The following is a 17,767-nucleotide window of genomic DNA, read 5'->3' as shown; positions in this document are numbered from 1 at the left end:
GTTAAGCAAGAAAAAAACTAAAATCGAGCAAAATCATGTTAAGCAACCGTGTTCGATGCGGCGCTGAGGGGAGACGATTTGAAAGTGCATGATGGAATTCTGTGAAGTCCGTATGCGCGCAGTGACCCACACATTCAGACACGCAAGCTTATTTCGTGGTATATCATTTCGAAACGACATCTACCTATAAATATAGCGCCAATACTAACGACAGGAGCCGTTCTTCTATGAATGCTTGTACTCTAAGAATGAAAGGTAGGATAAAAGAAGAAGTGTCGATGCCATGAAATCTAGGCACAGAAAACAAAAGAAATAAGTGCTTTGTGGAAACAGCTTTATATCTCAGGGCTCTTTTTCTTTCTCGGCACAGTTATCGGTGATGAGTAACCTTTCTGCCGTTTCTTTTTAGAGCGAGTGGTCCGGAAGCGCGTGGGAGTCGGCCATTTATCCTTCGCGGTGAGGACACAAAAACAACAATAACAAGAGCGACAACAACAACAACAGCACAACAACAACAACGACTCATCAAAGACACGGTGATGGGACAGGTAACAGGGAACGGGTGTGGAGGAGCAGCGCCGTGGGAGCAAGGGCGCGTCATCACACGCGTCAGACAAGACTACGGGCGAGAGTTTTGTGGGCGGCCACGATTGCACGGAGAAAGACTGAAAGAGTAAAAAAGGACAGGGAGGGAGGGAGAGCGGTAGGCGAAGCGGCGAGTGTGGAGGGGATGGCTTCCCCAACAGGGAGAGAAAGAGAAAGGGATTGCGAGAGCTGGGGCGCCATCCTCCTCCCCCAGCGAGCGCAGCGACTCCAGAAGAGAAACCGCGGGGCACGAACATTGGGCGCGAACACCGAAGTGCGCCGGCTCAGTGCGACGGCGACCCGAGAGCGGGTCTCAGCGACCCCTCAGACAGTGCGCGGCGAGCGACGAGGCGACAAGTGCGCTCCCACCGGTGGCTTTGAGGCAGACAAAAGTTTTCACTTGTATATATATTTTTATTTTATGAATTCAGAGAAACACGTTTGGGATTTCTCTAATCTAATGCGTAGTGTTTGTTCTGCTCCACGAGGAATAGCGGTTAGTGAAAGAAATCGTCGTCGATGAAACTTCAATTCGTCCGGTAAAAACTTGTGCGCGAAGCATGGTGGAAAGGTGCGAGTTGGACGCTTCCACAGAACGCGGCATTGCAGGTAAGAGCTTTTGCAATGAAATATGAGGGAAGTTGCGAGGTGTGGATTTTTATGGAACTTCTCATTCCTAATGAGAACGTTACTTTGTTCGGACAGACATCTGATGGCAGGAACATGTCATGCGCGTAGCACGCGCCTCTAATCCTCAGAGTCTTGAGTTACCTTGCACGATAATAGTTTTGCCGATAGGCATGTAGATATGTTAACGTGCATATTAGTGTGCATAACTGACGTATTCTAGCTTAATAAGCATGGAAGTCTTAAGCAGAAATCTTAAAGGAAATTGAGAAGATTGCAAGTAGGGTTCAACGCTCAGAAATTTGACATCATGTCAGCATTTTCACGGCCTTTGAGAAAGAGAAGTGCACTCACATAATTATACAGAATTTCTTTCTGTGCTTACGGTTTCGCTGGCCGTGAAGTAGTTTTTTTAGAAGCATTTCTTATTTCGAAAAAGAAAAATCTATCCCAGTATCTTTACCTTGAACGTTTACAGCATCAGCTATATGAACTGCGTACTTAAACCGAAAAATCACCGGTCATGTAGACCTAGTCTGGCCATCGAGCAATTGTTAGGAGCCCTTTGGCCGGATCTCTACTTTATTCATTAAGGTCTCTATTTCTCTTTGGCCGGAGATGCTATTGCGCCATAACAAAAAAATCTATTATCGGGATCAAATTCTGGTCGTGCAAGAGGATACCTTTAGTAACAAATTTCATAGAAGAAAAAGTAGTGATTCAGCTCGAAATGGCAAATTAGATAATTTTAGTTTGTTCTTATGGAGCTTATAAAGACGCTATGCAAACTTGCATTGTTTTTTTTTATTAATCATCTCTGAGGTACTGGCATGGCCATTGGTAGTCTCTTTTTTCGCAGAATCTCACGGAATCACTACGCACTATGCCCAGTTGTACAATGCGTGGGGTAGTCTATTTCAATGCGGACAACTATTTCCGTGAATTTTCGCCACAAACGAGGTAATACCATTAAACGAGAAGGCGCATAATTTGCGGACGGCTTCCTTGTTTATGTATTTTCCACCCAAGTCAATCTTTTATACAGTTACTTTTTGGAAATGCAGTTTAATTAAGACAAAATGTTCAATGAAGCTCAGACGAGAGCTTTGTTTTTTATATAGCCTGGAGCTGTTTTCGGGAATTGTTTCCTTTTATACTGTGTCCTCGGTGTCCTTGGAGCTCAGAATAATAAATATCTTTAATTAGCCGGCTGGTTGGCTAAAATTCTGTGCCTCCGAACATTCTCACAAGCAGTACGACCAAAAAATTAATGAACGCGGTGCGAAGGCGTGCTGCCGACGGAGATCGATAAAAGAAAGGAAGGAAAAAAATGAAACTTCGCTCCACGGTCTCATTTTATTTACATATGTATTTACTTTGCCGTGTATTTTTGTGATCGTATTTGTCTATGAGACTCCTACATGTGGGCTCAAAACATCCACGGGATCCTACAGTGTCTCTCTGGCGCACTTAGATGCCATGACTTTGTCTCATTTAAGCTCGTTTTGCACAATCAGGGTTGAACAGGCAGTTTGGTCTAAAATGTTCCGCCTCGGGCTAATAATTGCGTTACTGAAATTGAAGTCCGCTGCGCGTTACAGAGCGCAGGCATAAAAGGTGCGCGTAAAATAACATATGGGGTGATTGCTTTTTTTTTTTGATAGTGTAAGGGCACCTTGTTAAAAGAGTGTCATGTCTGACAATTTCGCTTATGCACAAAGCTAGGTCTAATAACTTCTTTCCTAGCATTTTGCCCAAGAGAGAGCCAAACAGCAGTCTAGTGGAAAGCGTGCACCTGAGGGAAAGCGGGCACTGGGAATCGAACCCTGCACCTCCCACATGTGAAGTGGGTGCTCAGTCTACATGACCACTGCTGAGCCACCGTTGAGAGAGCGATGAAAATGAGCGCCGTCTATGTTGCTTTGTTGTTATTTCTTGCGTCTTTGTCTTGTTCAAGCAGGAATTTTTTAGTCACAGTCAACCAAGCAGACAATTTACAGTTATTCGCTACGTTGAGTCATAGTTTCCTCCAACTGAGGTCTATGCTTTTTTTTAGGGGCTTAGTGACGAAGGCATGTAATTCTTAAACGTTGATTAATAGCAGACAAGTTGTTGAATAATTCTTGCAATTTCAGACAGTCCGTACAGAGTAAAATAGCGTTTATTTTAGAAACGTCCTCAGATAACGTCTAGAAGTTTTATGGCCGCGTTAATTCATTCTCATTTGACGGTTGAGGTCTAATAACAGCTGTGCTCTTGAAATAACGACAGTGTTATTCCAAATATGTATGTCTATTTGACTGCTGTGTTCTAAAAGTTAATAATTAGGCTGTTTTGTACTTTCCAACAAATACTAGCTGTGCTCTTTGATATATCTCTTTGATGTGTTCTAATAGTTAATAATTAGACTGGGTCGTATTTTTCAACATTAATGTGTTTTTACTGTTGTCTTTAGAATTGTTAGAACTAATACTAGTGATATTAATTTTTTTTTCGGTGACTTGCCTCGTGGGATAACTTGGGGTAGCCAATAATAGGCATGTTTTGAGAGCTTTTCTATATTATTTATTTATTTTATTTATTGTCATAACCGGTATATCATGAATACATATAGCTGAGCGGATCCATAGGCAAAGGCTAGTACCGGATCCATACAAAAGAATAAGAAACAGTGAGGCGGATGATGGCACGCACGAACTCGAGACCACAAACTAAACATGAAAAACAAATGATCACACGTCTCTTAAATCTATTTCATACAAATAAACCAAACACTTATTCACAAAAAAATTGCACAACTAACACTCTCATGCAGGCAAACAGATACGAGATCTTAAGGTAAATAACATGCCCTTCATGCACCGCCAACAAAATACACTGCACAATCCACATTGCACACATGCTAACCATTACGGCTAAAGCACACAACCCATGAACATATGCCGTTTACTCACAGTTTGCAAATAACATGATTAAAACTCCAACTCCAAAAAAATTTTTCTTTAGGCTTACTGTGTTACGATAGAAAGCAGGAAGAATGCCTAGGGAAGATCATTCTAAGCTTTCCCTTACCGGCGTGGCTTAGTGCTCGTAACGTTCGGCTGCTAAGCGAAGTCGCGGGACAAAGTCACAGGCATGGCGGCTGTATTTCGGTGGAAGCGAAATGCAAAAGTGCCCATACACTGTTCGATGCCATTGCAGATTAAAGAAACCCGGGAGGATGAAACTAACGAAGCCCTCCACCACGGCGTCCCCTAAAAAACCCCACCTGTTGCATCGGGGCGCTAAACCACACATATCTAATTACCTTTTCTACAGCCTTATGGGGCCAGCCGCAGCTGGTACAGTATCAAGCAAGAAGCGATGATTTTCTCTTACCCGGGTTAAATTATTAGAATATTAATCTAGTTCACACGCTACCAGTCCTAGAGACCACTAAGAAAGCAGCGAATTAGTTACAAGTACGAGGTCTGTTAGAAAAGTATCCGACCTTTGGCAGAAGAAAAAAAACTGGCATAACTGGAGCGTTGGAAACCTAATCACCTTCAAAGTAGTCTCCTTGTGATTCCACAGACCTCTCCCCGCGGTGCTGCCGTTGTTGGAAGTATTCCGAAAAGACCACTTTCGGAATGGAGTTTAGCTCAGCTGTTGTTGCAGTCATAATGTCCTGTCTTATCTTAAATCACGCTCCTTTCAATATCCTCTTGATTTTGCGAAACAGCCAGAAGTTGCACGGGGCCATATCATGAGAGTAAGGAGTCTGTTGAACTACTTGAGTCTAGTTTTTCGCCAAAAAAGTCTGAATGAAACGCGAGGAATGTGCAGAAGCATTGTCGTGATGGATGCGCCACTTTCCTGTTGACCTCAACTTCGGTCTCTTGCGCCGCACAGCACCACGTAGGAGACGGAGGACATGCCTGTAGTACTCTTTGGTCATTGTTTGGCCCTGTGGGGTGCGTACTCGTGGTGTGCCACTCAGAGGGAGTCAAAGAAAGCAGTCAGTATCACTTTCACATTGCTGCGCACTTGGCGGGCCTTCTTTGGTCTTGGTGACATGGAATGCTTCCACTGTGACGACTGAGATTTGGTTTCCGGGTCGTACCCGTGCACCCAAGACTCGTCACCAGGGGTTATGGTGTTGATGAAGTCGCGGTCACTGTTTGTGGAATCCAGCATGTACTGTGAGACTTCAACACGAAGCTGTTTTTGCTTCACTGTGAGCTGCTTCGGCACAAATTTCGCCGCAACTCTCTCCATGGCCAAGTATTCGCTGATAATAGAATGTTACAGAGAAACTGCTGATGTCCACCTCTTCCGCAATTTCTCGCATAGTCTCACGACGGTCCCGCATCACCACAGCGTTCACTGCGGCAATGACCTGGTCATTTCGGCATGTTGATGGCCGATCGGAGCCTGGTTCGCTCTCCATCGATGTGTGGCCGTCTTTAAACCAATTGTGCCACTGCTTAATATGTGTGCTGCTAATAGCGTCGTCACCGAAAACCGTCTGAATATTCCGAATGGTTTCCACTCGGCTGTCGCCCAAGTAGCGCTGCTCCTGTCGCTCCGCCAGTTTCCTTGCAATAAAAAACCGACGAGAGCACTGCGCACTGCCTCACTCAAACGCTGCGTCCCAGCAACTGACGCTATCGGCAGGCGGGAAAAAATTTGTGCATGCGCCCGAAGGTTCAAGGCCGGCTGATGCAAGCGCGCTTGTTTCATATCCATCAGGTGTTCGCAAAAAAAAAAAAAATAAAGTCGGATACTTTTCTAACAGACCTCGTATACATGCGACAACAGTGTTCTCCCAGAAAATTATATCTACAATGCAGTCCTTCAAAAGAAAGGGAAGCATTACAAGAATAACAGATGTCAGGTGCTAATACAATATTTAAATCACTGAGAAAATAATTCCTCCCGGCTGTTTGCACAAAGAACATGATTGGGTAGCTTATTGCAATCTCGCTCTGTTAGATCGAAGAATGAATATTTCATGCAGTTTATAGAAAGCTTTCCCTGCTCGACATGCCTGGGATTCTTATTACGTCTCATTCGGGAAATGTATTCTTTTATAAACAGTTCTTCGTCGTTGAGAACTAGGTTATTCTTCGTGGAGTAGAAAAGATTTGGCTTATTCCAGTCTCGGGCTGTTAGAACGAGGATGGAATATCTCATGCAGTTTTCAGAAAACCTTCCCTCTTCAACATGATTGGGATTCTTATTACGTCTTATTCGGAAAACGGATTCTTTTATAAACTGTTCCTTGTCATTGAGAACTAGGTTATTCCTCGTGGAGTAGAAAAAGTTTAGTCGGTTCCGTTCTAGCTTTATTTATTTGGAGGGAAAGTTTGCTTTGGTATCCAGCGGGAAAACTGAATCCTGTTTGCGGAAACGACAGAGGGGGGGGGGGGGGGGGTAAAGGAGACAGGGTAATTTGGAATATCCATGTTCGCACTTTTAATTCTGTTACGAAATACTGAACGTTTGGACCTCGTACTTCACCGGCGTACTCAAACATTGGGCCCAGGAGGATCTTTAAGCAGCTTTTTTTTTTCTCGCTACAAGACAACTTTAGCGTTCGACTTATGAAGTCTTAAATTTTGCTGTCGTTGCCAACTAGGTTTACGAAATGAGACTTTCGGCCCATTGTTTGATTAAACAATAGGACCAGAATACTTGTACTCGGATAAATACGTTGACTCCCAGTGTTTAGTTTGGTTTATTGGATTTAACGTCCCAAAACGACTGAGCTATGAGGGACGCTGTAGTAGAGGGCTCCGGATAATCTGGACCACCTGGGGTTCTTTAGCATCCACTATCATCGCTCAGTACACGGGCCTCTTGTATTTCGCCGCCATCGAAATGCGACCGCCAATGATAGTATCGAACCCGCGTCTTTCGGGTCAGCAGCCGAGCACTATAACCCCAAGCCACTGCGGCGGCTCGTTGCATCCCAGTTTGTTCTCAAGTACTAATGCTCATGGGATATAGTCATGCAGACGTATTTATGCAGGGTTATCGACATTTTCCTCGTATCACACCAGATATTAATTTTAGACAAAAATTCATTTGGCATAATTTTATGTCTGACTGATCTAACTTCACTATGAAAAGCACAATCGACTTCAAATATTTCGTTCTGATTGTCGGTTCGAATACACGATAATTTATATAGATCAAACATAGGAACGCTGACAGCAAGAGCAGCAGTGCGCCTTGTGGTACCCCTGACTTAACACGTGGTATGTTGGAATTTTTCCCTTAGATATCTACAATCTGCTGGCAGCTCACTGCGAAGGCTTCAGTCGACTTAACACTAGGGTCATTTCTCAAGACAGATTTATATTCCTGTGATTAACGAAGTTGATGGCTTCCTTGAAATCGCAGACAATTATGTCAGTCCGTTCTCTCTATCAGTTATGTCGCAGAAATCATACACTGTTTCTGACAGCGGGGTGATGTAGGAAAACCTTGAAAAGGTAACAGATAAAAATGGTCGGGCGTGCATAAAATTATATGGTCTAAGAGCTTAAAGATATCGATGTTAGGGGGATGGGTCGGTAGTATAAAGCCTTTTGATCATACCTATTCCTAATAAATTGCATGATTATAATTAATTTGCTCTCATCAGGCACCGTCAAAGACGAAAATAACTTTTTTAATGATTATAACAAAATACCTTACCGACCAGTCTACATCTTTTCTTCCCAACTGAGTTAGGGATATCATCTGGATTCACCGTTTTGGTTGTGTTCATTTCCAGCAACAAGCCCGTAGTTTCTTCAAGATACAAGTAAAAAATTTTTTTCCGCTGAATATCGGGTCATAATTCGAATACTAATGGCACATTTTAATCTCTAATAATTGATTACCACCGCACTTTCGCTATAAGAATTATTGAAAAAAATACTGTATTTGTATGTTTAGTTTACCATCGCACTTTAACTATAAGAAATATTGCAAACAAAAAGACTCGACTTGTATGGTAATTAATTATCATTTGGCAGACAGTTTTAGCAGTAGTAAGATCAAGGACACCAGAAAGCACTTCATTTTCTCGATACAAGCCTGATCAATGTGCACTGTACGGATATGAATTACGACTAAACCAGAGAAAAGCTGTCGTTGATATTAATGAGAGTCTCGCAGACTGGCTGGAACTTGCTAGCTAAACGTTCTCGAGGATGCGATCTTTCCTAATTTCCCTTGCTGTGAAAGCTCTACAAGTCACACTGCTAATTTTCTAAGGGAAGTGCAGGTAAATATGCTTGAAGGGGCGACTAGGTCACATCCAAGATATATACCATGTAACACGCATACACTGTGAGCTTTGGCGGCAACATGCAATGCATAAAATCACTCATCCACGAAATCTATACCATGTATCACGTACACACCCTGAACTTTGGTGGCAACATGCCATGCATAAATTACTCATCCACGCCTTCTATTCCACCAGATAGAACCTGACATCTTTATGGTAACTGCTTCAGTACATCGCATTGTGACTTACAGTAGTCTCTTCTACTACTGTGCAGGCGGAGACGGTGCTGTCGCCGCTACCTGCTGCTAGATTTCAAGGCCCGCCGCTGCTCTGCCCACACAAGCATCTTCTGGTCGTGGCCCATCACTTTGGATTAAGCGTTCACTCTAGAAGCCGCTCAGTTGACACCGAGGAATGCCGCTTCCGTTTCAAGGGATGAACAGAGCAGGTGACGCAGCGATTTAAGAAACCCTGATTAGACGCCGTGCGTGCCCCTGCATCGACGTTGCTCAAGCCGCCATCATGTCCCCCACGGAGAGCATGCTTCCGAGCGTGTTGTCGCCGACGCTCAGCACCAACGGTTCTCTGCTCAGCGTGGCTGTGACCGCTGAAGAGCCCGTGGCCTCGGCCGCCACCATCGCTACGCTGGCCTCCCTGTTCGCGGCCATTGGCGTCTCGGGCGTCCTGGGCAACGCGTTTGTCGTGTGCGCCGTGCTGGGGGACCGCGACATGCGCAGCTCGGTGACCAACCTGTTCATCCTGAACCTGGCGGTGAGCGACCTGACCATTCTGCTGGCGTGTGTGCCGGACATCGTGCTGTTCATCCGTAACCGCGGCTGGGAGCTGGGCTTGGGCCTTTGCCGAACACTGCGCTTCGTTGAGGTCATGGCCCTGTACGCTTCCGTGATGACCCTCGTCAGCGTCTGCGTCGAGCGGTGAGTCCTGTTTCGCGAGGAGAACTTCGTCGTTTATTTTTTTTCCCTTGTGGGGTTTTAATTGGGGAGATAAATACGTTCTCCCCGTTTAACCGCGGCTGACCCAGTTCAAAACCGCGCTGACCCCACCCCGTGGTTGCGTACGCTACCGAGCGCACGCCGACCACGGCGGGCCTTGCTCTGAGGGAACAAAGGAACGACACACTGGTTGACACAAACAAGGCATTTATTGCTTCAACAACAATAATGCCAGCTAGCAACAAAATACATTGAGGAATCGAGGACGTCCGACTCACCAGCACGGTTACAAGCGAATGCTCACTCACGGTACGGCAGAGGAAAACTCCGAGGCCGGGCAGGACGTGATACGGGGTGAACGTTCCTCCCCATTCGCGACAGCCGGCGAAGAGCGGAGCGGCTCGCGTGAACGTCCGCGCGCTTCCCCGGCCCCAAGAAGAGGCACGTCTCTCCACCGCGCGCGCGCAGCAAACACGCCATCCGTGGCGCTCGTGTCGCTGCGACGCGAGCGCCCTCCCCTATGTTAGTTAAAGTAACACAACTTCACCGTTCGCGTACAACATACGGTGATCAAAAACTAAGTTATTTGATTCCAGATTTCCTCAATGCGCACCCTGAATTAGCTGAGATACTGTTTACTGCCACCAAGGTGCAACGACTGAGGAGAACACTTAGAGATTTTTTCTTAAATGAAAACTAAAGACCATGCTGTGTTGATAACTTCGTTCGCCTTCACTCCGGATCTTTACCTTCACTGTGATGATTGAAGACGTGCGCACATACATCACTGTTTTTCATAACACCGTACCACTGACCCAACTTATTGTTTTTATGTACCTGTATTTTTTTGTGTTTTTTCATGCACTTTCATATCATGCAGTATTGTTGTTCCTTTTGCTTTGTAATTATTGTGCTTATGCTATGTTGTTTCCGCCGCAGCCAAGGGGGGCGCGGCCCCGTCAGGCATGTCTATTGCCTTTTGTCGCGTCCCCCAAGGCATTTCTGTAACGGAATGTCTTAAATAAAGAAAGAAAGAAAGAAAGAAAGAAAGAAAGAAAGAAAGAAAGAAAGAAAGAAAGAAACTAAGGAGGGTGCATTGCGGAGAAGCTAACCACAAAAATGAGTTGAGGGAGCATTGCGGGAAAGCGAACCACAGGGGATGAGTGCGTCTCCACACCCTCATACACAGTCATACACCCCGATTTGTGTAAACTTTACTTCGTGGCCCCAAGTAAAATTATCATGCTGAACCCATCGTACTTACAGCAAGAAAATTTAAGCGCGCCGCGTTTTGAAGGAGTCTCTAGAGTTGGAATGTCACCATCGTAAAAAAAAATCGCTAAATACTCTACCAATCTTTCCTCTGTTCAAAGCTGATTGTGCTTTATGGTTGAGACTGTAATAAGAAAGGAAAAAAAAAGGAATTGACTCATTCTGTATTAGTATAGAACGCCACAAAGCTACCGTAGCAGGATTTAAATCAAGCGGCTTAACTTCCCCAAGGAATAAATCGGCTATGAGGGACGCCGCAATGGAGGACACCGGAATAATTTACACCACATAGGGCTCTTTAACTTACGCTGAGATCGCAAGCTATATTGGCGGTTTTGTAATTCTCTTCGGTCGAAGTACTGCCGCCGCGGACGGGATGCATCAGCGATTTCGTGATTAGCTGTCGAACGCTGCAACCATTAAGTCACTGCTTTGGGTTGTTACAGGATAAGGATCTAACTAAAAAATCGTGACGTTACAAGAGAACTAGGTGTTTGACTGATGCGAGAAAATTTTCTTCTTAGGTATTTTAGAGACCATTCTTAGCTGATTATCAATTGAAAAAAAAATTGCGCCGACTAGGGACGTAAAGCGGCGCTTCGAAGTCACCTACTTTCTTTTAAAGTATCTAAAGTGGCTAACATTCAAATGAGGCAGCCTTTAAAAGCTACGCGTTTTCGAATAAAAATATACTGTGTGTGCTAGACAATATCCAGTGATACAGCTCGAGTGCTCTTTGTGCTATCCGCGCCATCTCTTGACATGATGTTGTTTTATGCTTCCTGCAATGCCCTGGAGTGTATTGCTTAATTGTTTCCTTTGCGTCGATTGCACAAGTTTGCCTTGTATTTCTTTGTCGCTGTGGAAGATTCCGTGGGAAACACGCTAGTGTACAGTACTTGTGTTCAGGCTGGAAAAGGTGATTTCCAAGATATATAAAGAGAACTTTTGTAGCGCATTACACCTACTTTTTGACTTGACCCATATAAGTTCAACGTTGACCTGGGTGAATTATAATAATATGAAGAGAAATTTCATGACCTCATTATTTTTATTCTGAAGTGCTCCGCGTGCGCAGGAGACATTAAGGGGGCAGAAAGCTAATGCTTCGATTCTCCCTCCCCCCCCCTCCCTTTCTTCCATTTTTTTCTTCTAATCTTTCGGCCTTTCTTTCGAAACTGACTTCCCTGACGGAAGACCACAGCGAGTGCAATTATACGACAGCCGGTTCAACGTACGCAGCAGCACAAGTACCACACGTTGTGTATAACGAAGTTATTCGAATGTCATGAGTGGGTATTTGCCGTCATTGAACATTATTTGCCCTACCACGCCAGCTTATCGCTTGATTCGGCACTTAGTGAAAATCACTTGAGTACTACTCTTGCTCGTGATTGCCTAACAAAACCGGTCTTCATTCTAGAAGTGCGATTAGTTGCAATTACAAGTTAATCCAAAATTTATGCGGCCAATATTTTTTCTTCGTTGCTTTACGCGCTGTTCACTTTCACTGAGAGAATCACATTAGTTTCGGTCGAGGCTATGCATCGATTCTCGCTGTGCTGAGGGAGCGGGCGCTGAGAATCTGACATCTTAATGAGCCCAGGGACATGTCTGACGCCATCTCGCAAGAACCTGGAGGCGAAAGCCGTATTCGCAAAGAGCACATTGAAATCCAGCCATCCTCGAGCCATCCCGGGAGTCCGTAATGGCCACTCAGTCATTATGTGGACAGATGGCGAGTGCACGAGAAAAAAGGAAGCGGGAAAAAAAGTTTCACATTCTTGATTAACTTATAACTTGCGACTAGAAGCAGAGGACCCCTGAGGTTATGTCTGAGGTGAGTCAAGGCACGACGCCATTTCATTTCCACTAGCTTGGCTGTTACGCTCAGTTTCCAGTTTTGGCGCCACAAGCTTCTCCTCATTTGGCGAGTTTTCTTGGATCACCTTTGCAGTTTCTCAGAGGTAATAAGAGCTCTTGCATAATGAATACCTCGCGGGTATCACCCTCTTTTTAAGTAGAAAGGAAATGAAGTTCGTAGAAGCAAACGAGCTTAAGCAGGAGATGTTTGAGTTTGCTAAGCTGCACTGAGGAAGCATAACGAAGTTAAGAGAGAAAAATAGTATAATGAAGAAGAAGAAAGTCATATCAGCTCCCACGCAACTGGAAATGTTAATGCACCATCCCGAAATGTCGAGCTGGCCTGATTAATTCGGGGGGGGGGGGGGGGGGGGGTAGCAGTGCAATACCTGAGAAGCCTTCCATGCCACCGCCAGCTCGTAAAATAATTATGTAATCTGGTGCTCTGAGAGGCAACGCTCGTTAAGTCAGTTTACGGCAGTTCATAGCACTGATATTATGTTAAATGATGTTATAGCTGCGATGTCAACACCAGTCACGCATGCGATGAGAAGACGCCGCACTAGTTCGGGGGAGGCAAGAAGAAATGGGTAGAATTTTCTTGTTACTGCAGTCCCTCCCTAACCACTCAATCATTGACGTTGTCGATGCGGTGAATGTACCAGAAAGTTCGTTAAGGGATTGGCTAACCCATGTGGAGGCAAAAGAAAAGCTTTTATTGCGAAAGCAATACTATGCTCATGAACGGCCTTTCGCGTAGCGGCAGCCGGTAGCCACGTTTGACCTTTAGAATGACCTCTGACGTCATACCAGGGTGAGAGATGGGCTACCAAGTCGAGTCGTTGCGCAGCGGCGGCCGGTAGCCACGCGTGACATTTAGAATGACCTCTGACGTCATGCCATGCGTAGTGACGTCATAGCGTGACGTCCCACCAGGGTGAGAGATGGGCTACCAAGTCGAGTCGTCGCACAGCGGCGGCCGGTAGCTACGCGCCACCTGTAGACGCGGCGCAATGCGTTCCTTCTTTAGACGCGGCGCTTCTTTAGAGGCGCTGCGCTCGCTTTCGCAACCTACCAGGCTTAACCAAAGCTAAGCCCTCGCCAATTTTTTATATGAAAGGAAGGCAAGAATAAGACCGAGAAGCTTGCTCTTTATTGCGGGGCACGAAAGCGGGAGAAAACATGGCTGTGCTTGCGTACCGCGGTTGGAAAACCTATACGCATGCTGGAGTTCAGGCGTCAGCACCACCAGCAACGATCCTGACCCTTTTAAGTGCTGCTACACAGAAGAGGAGTACTTTCTTCAGTTTTTCTAATTATTGCACATCTTTACCTTGGCAGGTTTATGTTATTGTAGCTAACTAGGGATCTTTGAAATAAAGATTTATGTAGGTATACGGGACCCGTATATACAAGCTGCGAACGGTACAGTTTATGGCCTTTCCAGTTTCCACATTGGGCATATTTAAGGGAAATCAAAGGGTGATAAACTTACTGGAATTACCGTGAAAGTATTGATTGTCGCCTTTCTGTTTGACAAGAAACAAATATATCTGGAAATTGGAACAGTTGATGGATTGATAAAACGTTTCTTGCAACCATAGGCCACTCTCATAGCCTCATTGATGCACTTTTTACTTTCTCGGCTCCTTAGAAAGAATCATTTGCTACGCGTATGGCAACGGTTGGCTTATAGGGGTTGGGTATGCATTGTGTTGTACTGCTGAGTCGCAACCGCTTTTGGGCGCTGTCGTCAGGTGCAGTACCAGCCATGGCTTGTATTGTGAATCGATGGGCCTAGTGGTCTTCGAGAGAAGTACCGACAAGCGCTAACAACCACAAGAACTTTTTAGAGCTCAGTAAATGTTTCTACAATTCAATCGAATCCGATTTTTTTTAATAGAATATGATGCTTTTATGTGCATTCAAAGGGTGGAGAAAAACCTACTCAGAATGTTTAGTACATTCGAATCAGTGCGAAAGCACAGATTTGCGCAGCTTAGAAGACGAAGATGAGCAGGCAGTGCTGCGGTACGGAGCGCGGAACGCTCGTTCGCCGTTGGCCTAGCACGATGATGATGATGATGAAGCCTGAGGACATCATCATCATCATCAACATCGTGCTAGGCCAGCGGCGAAGAGACAATGAACAATTTTGCTTGGGGTTGGTACCCATCGGAACAGTGTTAGCGCAATAAAAGGGCTGACCTGTTCTCAGGTTCTGCAAGCCTTGGAGAGAATGAGCCAAGCAGCCAAATTTCTGCGCTCGACAAAAAACAGTCCTATATCGGTAACCAGTGCAAGGAAATGAGACTGGTCAAAATGACGCTTCGTCTCCTAGTATGAAAATGTACCGTTAGCGAAAATTGTACCCAAATCTATACATCTTAAAGCTGTTAAAAGTTGTGAAAATTTGTGTTTCGAGTAGCGCAAGCACTGAGAAACTAGGTGACGAAAAGCGCATCTCAGGACTGCGTTTCGTAAACAACGGACAAGAGAGAAAATATGGTATCAAGTCATTGTCGGATAATGTTACCACTCTTCCGTAGAGGAGGTGCAATTTAAAGCGAGTTTGATCGTTGGACGTCTTGTTTGTTTACCTCAGCGGTGGCCTAGTCGTTTTAGCATCCGCGTCGCATGCAGGAGGTGCGGGGTTCGATCCCCAGTGCCGCCGGGTACCCACCGGTGATGCAATGGGTGCAAGCTTTCCCCTCGCCTGTTGCTCGTCTTCTTTAGCATGAAATGCTTGAAAAATGGGCCCTTGACTCCACCTTGAGGACGTGAATACACCTTCTCTCATGACACTCTTTGGCATCAGATGCCCTTGCGCCAAAAAAATTCACAGTCATCATCTTATTTGTTTGTTTTTTGAGGCCGGCCCCAAGGAATGGTGGCTAACGCAACGCGTCCTCGACAATTTGAAATACGAGGGAGTATTTTCAGAAGTTCTGGAAAGGCTGGAAATGAAAACAATGGTGAATATCAAAAAAAGTTTACCTACAGTGTGAAGGTACAGCCTTTGTCAAAAGTTTGGAGCCCAGGTGGTTTGCTTCTGAAACGCACTGTCTGGTTCGTAATGCATCTCTAGCACTCCAAATTTTCTGAAGGTAAGAGAGAGAGAAAACTTTTTATTTAAAATGAGGAAGGTTGCTCGAGCAACTTGGGTGGCACCCCTAGTCCAAGGCGCCACTGGCTTTAGATGACTGACGGACTTGCTGAACCAACTTAAATTGCTGATCCAGGGTCTCGCTGGTCAGGGCCACCTCCCACTGCTCATATGTCGGGTTGGATACAGTTAAGTGTTTTGGTTTCGTTGTGCATCCCCACGATATGTGGTAGAGCGTAGGGCAAGCTCCACACCAAGGGCATGTATTCTGATATTGAGTGGGGCTAATCTTGTGTAGGATGAACAAGTTAGGGAAAGTGTTGGTCTTGAAGGTAAGAAGATTTCTGGTCATTCCTCCTCCAATGGGTAGGATTTCCACGAATGATGCAGCAGTCCCACTATGAGGCTTAGAAGCAAACCCCCTGGGCTCTAAACCTTTGACAAAGACTTTACATATATAGCCTACTCTCCCACATAACTATGTCGGTTGAGTCAACTGTCGTGGCAGTGCACCAGATTTCCAATACTACCTGAAAACAATGCTGTCTATTGTGTTTTATGTCATGGCATGACAGTGTCCTGCAGTTTCTCGTTTCAGACTAGCGTATCCAAGGTCATTTGTCATAAATCTGCATGTGGCTGACCTCGATACTTTTGGAACTCATAGGATAATAAAGTAACTCTTCACCTACTCTTCTTCGCGAGCTACGTTGTGTAGCGGTGAACTACATAAGAAATCTGTTTCTTGAGTGTGTTGTTTTTGCGTGTGTGTACAGCGTAGTTTGCGAAATATTTTTGTTTTCATGCATGATTTGATGTTGTTTTCATACAAATCATTTGTAATTAGTTCGTTAGCGTCTGGCCCTATAGTTTGTGTATTGCAAGGAGCCAAAAGTGCTGGCCATTGTATTTTCTGCGCAATGTCTCGTTTTCTTTCTTTTCTTTTCTGCTTTTTTCTTTCTTTTTTTCCCCCCACCCAACTGCTACTGAAGCAACATAGGGGTTGGGAGCTTTGTCAAGCAGCAATGGCGACTTTTTTTTCCCTTCTCCTCAGCCATGCACCTGACTGAAAATAAACCTTGAACCTTGAACCTTGTGACGTTGTCAGATCAATACAGAATTTCTTCTTCTGCCACAAGCATCGTCTCGGCCCACATGCACTGTAAAGTTTGTTGTTCCTTCACTAAATTTCCGGCACCATTCTCTGATACTGGCGTCACTGACGCAGTTCCTATCATACACAGGGTCACTATACGAATAGTTTTTGGCGTTCTACATCCCTCTGTATTCAACAAATCCAACAACTCAACTAACCTCGCACTCTGTGGCATTGGTTTTTGTCAACGACGTGTTGACTGGCTTAACGCGAAGATCTATTTAACGCATCGGTTCTGGCAGGTGTCTTGTTAATGATATATGAGATGCCGTTTGCTCATACGCAACGCTCAGGCTTAGGCCATTTCTGATGCCTTGTGGCTGTGCTATCAGAGGCGGAAGGAAAGTATCCCTCGTAAGGTATTCCAGGAGCCCTTGTAAAGACTGTTTCTAGCATAATGGGAACTCGAAGACTGCACCTTGTGGAACAAGCAGCCGATCTTGTTCGGAAATTAAGGACAGTATTTATATTCTCATTTCTTCCTTCTTCTCCTGTAAATAGCTTGTTTCACTTTACTGTCATTTAATCCTACTGCTTTGACATTGGTTTATTCTGTGCCAACTCGGTTTTATTTTTCTTGATAACTACATTGTTAGGCCGCATACAACAAGCACTTGACCCCTGTGTGCGAACTTTGCATATTAGCATCGCAAAAAAATTTGAACGAAGTTGAAGCCGCCCTACGCCCGATATCACAAGCGCAAGAAAGGAAAAGAGAAACTCACTCACATTGTTCGCATCTGCAGGTATCCCTTTTGATAATCCGATCTATACTATTCGCTCTAAATAGCCTCTTGTTTTCCTACTTAGCCACACTCTGTCCCTCCCTCCCGTCTTTAACTTTTGCACCCCATGAACAAACGTTTTTCCTCTGATGCGAAAGGAAAAGGAAGACTATGAGCTCATCGAAGCTAAGAAGAAGAAGCTCAAAAGAGACGCAG

The 17,767-nt window shown here is 44.9% G+C and overlaps 1 protein-coding gene across 1 annotated transcript in view; it reads left to right on the top strand.

The window, feature by feature from the left end:
- The first annotated feature begins 1,069 nt into the window (after positions 1-1,069).
- The window catches only part of LOC149342872 (neuropeptide receptor 15-like), a 39,794-nt gene continuing 23,096 nt past the window's right edge, over positions 1,070-17,767 (top strand). Inside the window, exons 1-2 of the mRNA XM_089542250.1 lie at positions 1,070-1,194; positions 8,751-9,411. Of these exons, the coding sequence (XP_089398376.1) occupies positions 8,999-9,411 (413 nt within the window). The 5' untranslated portion in view covers positions 1,070-1,194; positions 8,751-8,998. The remainder of the gene's footprint in view (positions 1,195-8,750; positions 9,412-17,767) is intronic.

Source organism: Amblyomma mixtum, chromosome 5 (assembly GCF_055824585.1).
Source record: "Amblyomma mixtum isolate Tamu chromosome 5, ASM5582458v1, whole genome shotgun sequence".
Taxonomy (NCBI): domain Eukaryota; kingdom Metazoa; phylum Arthropoda; class Arachnida; order Ixodida; family Ixodidae; genus Amblyomma; species Amblyomma mixtum.
The sequence above is the reverse complement of the archived record's forward strand: the minus strand, read 5'-3'. Positions and strand labels throughout refer to the sequence as shown.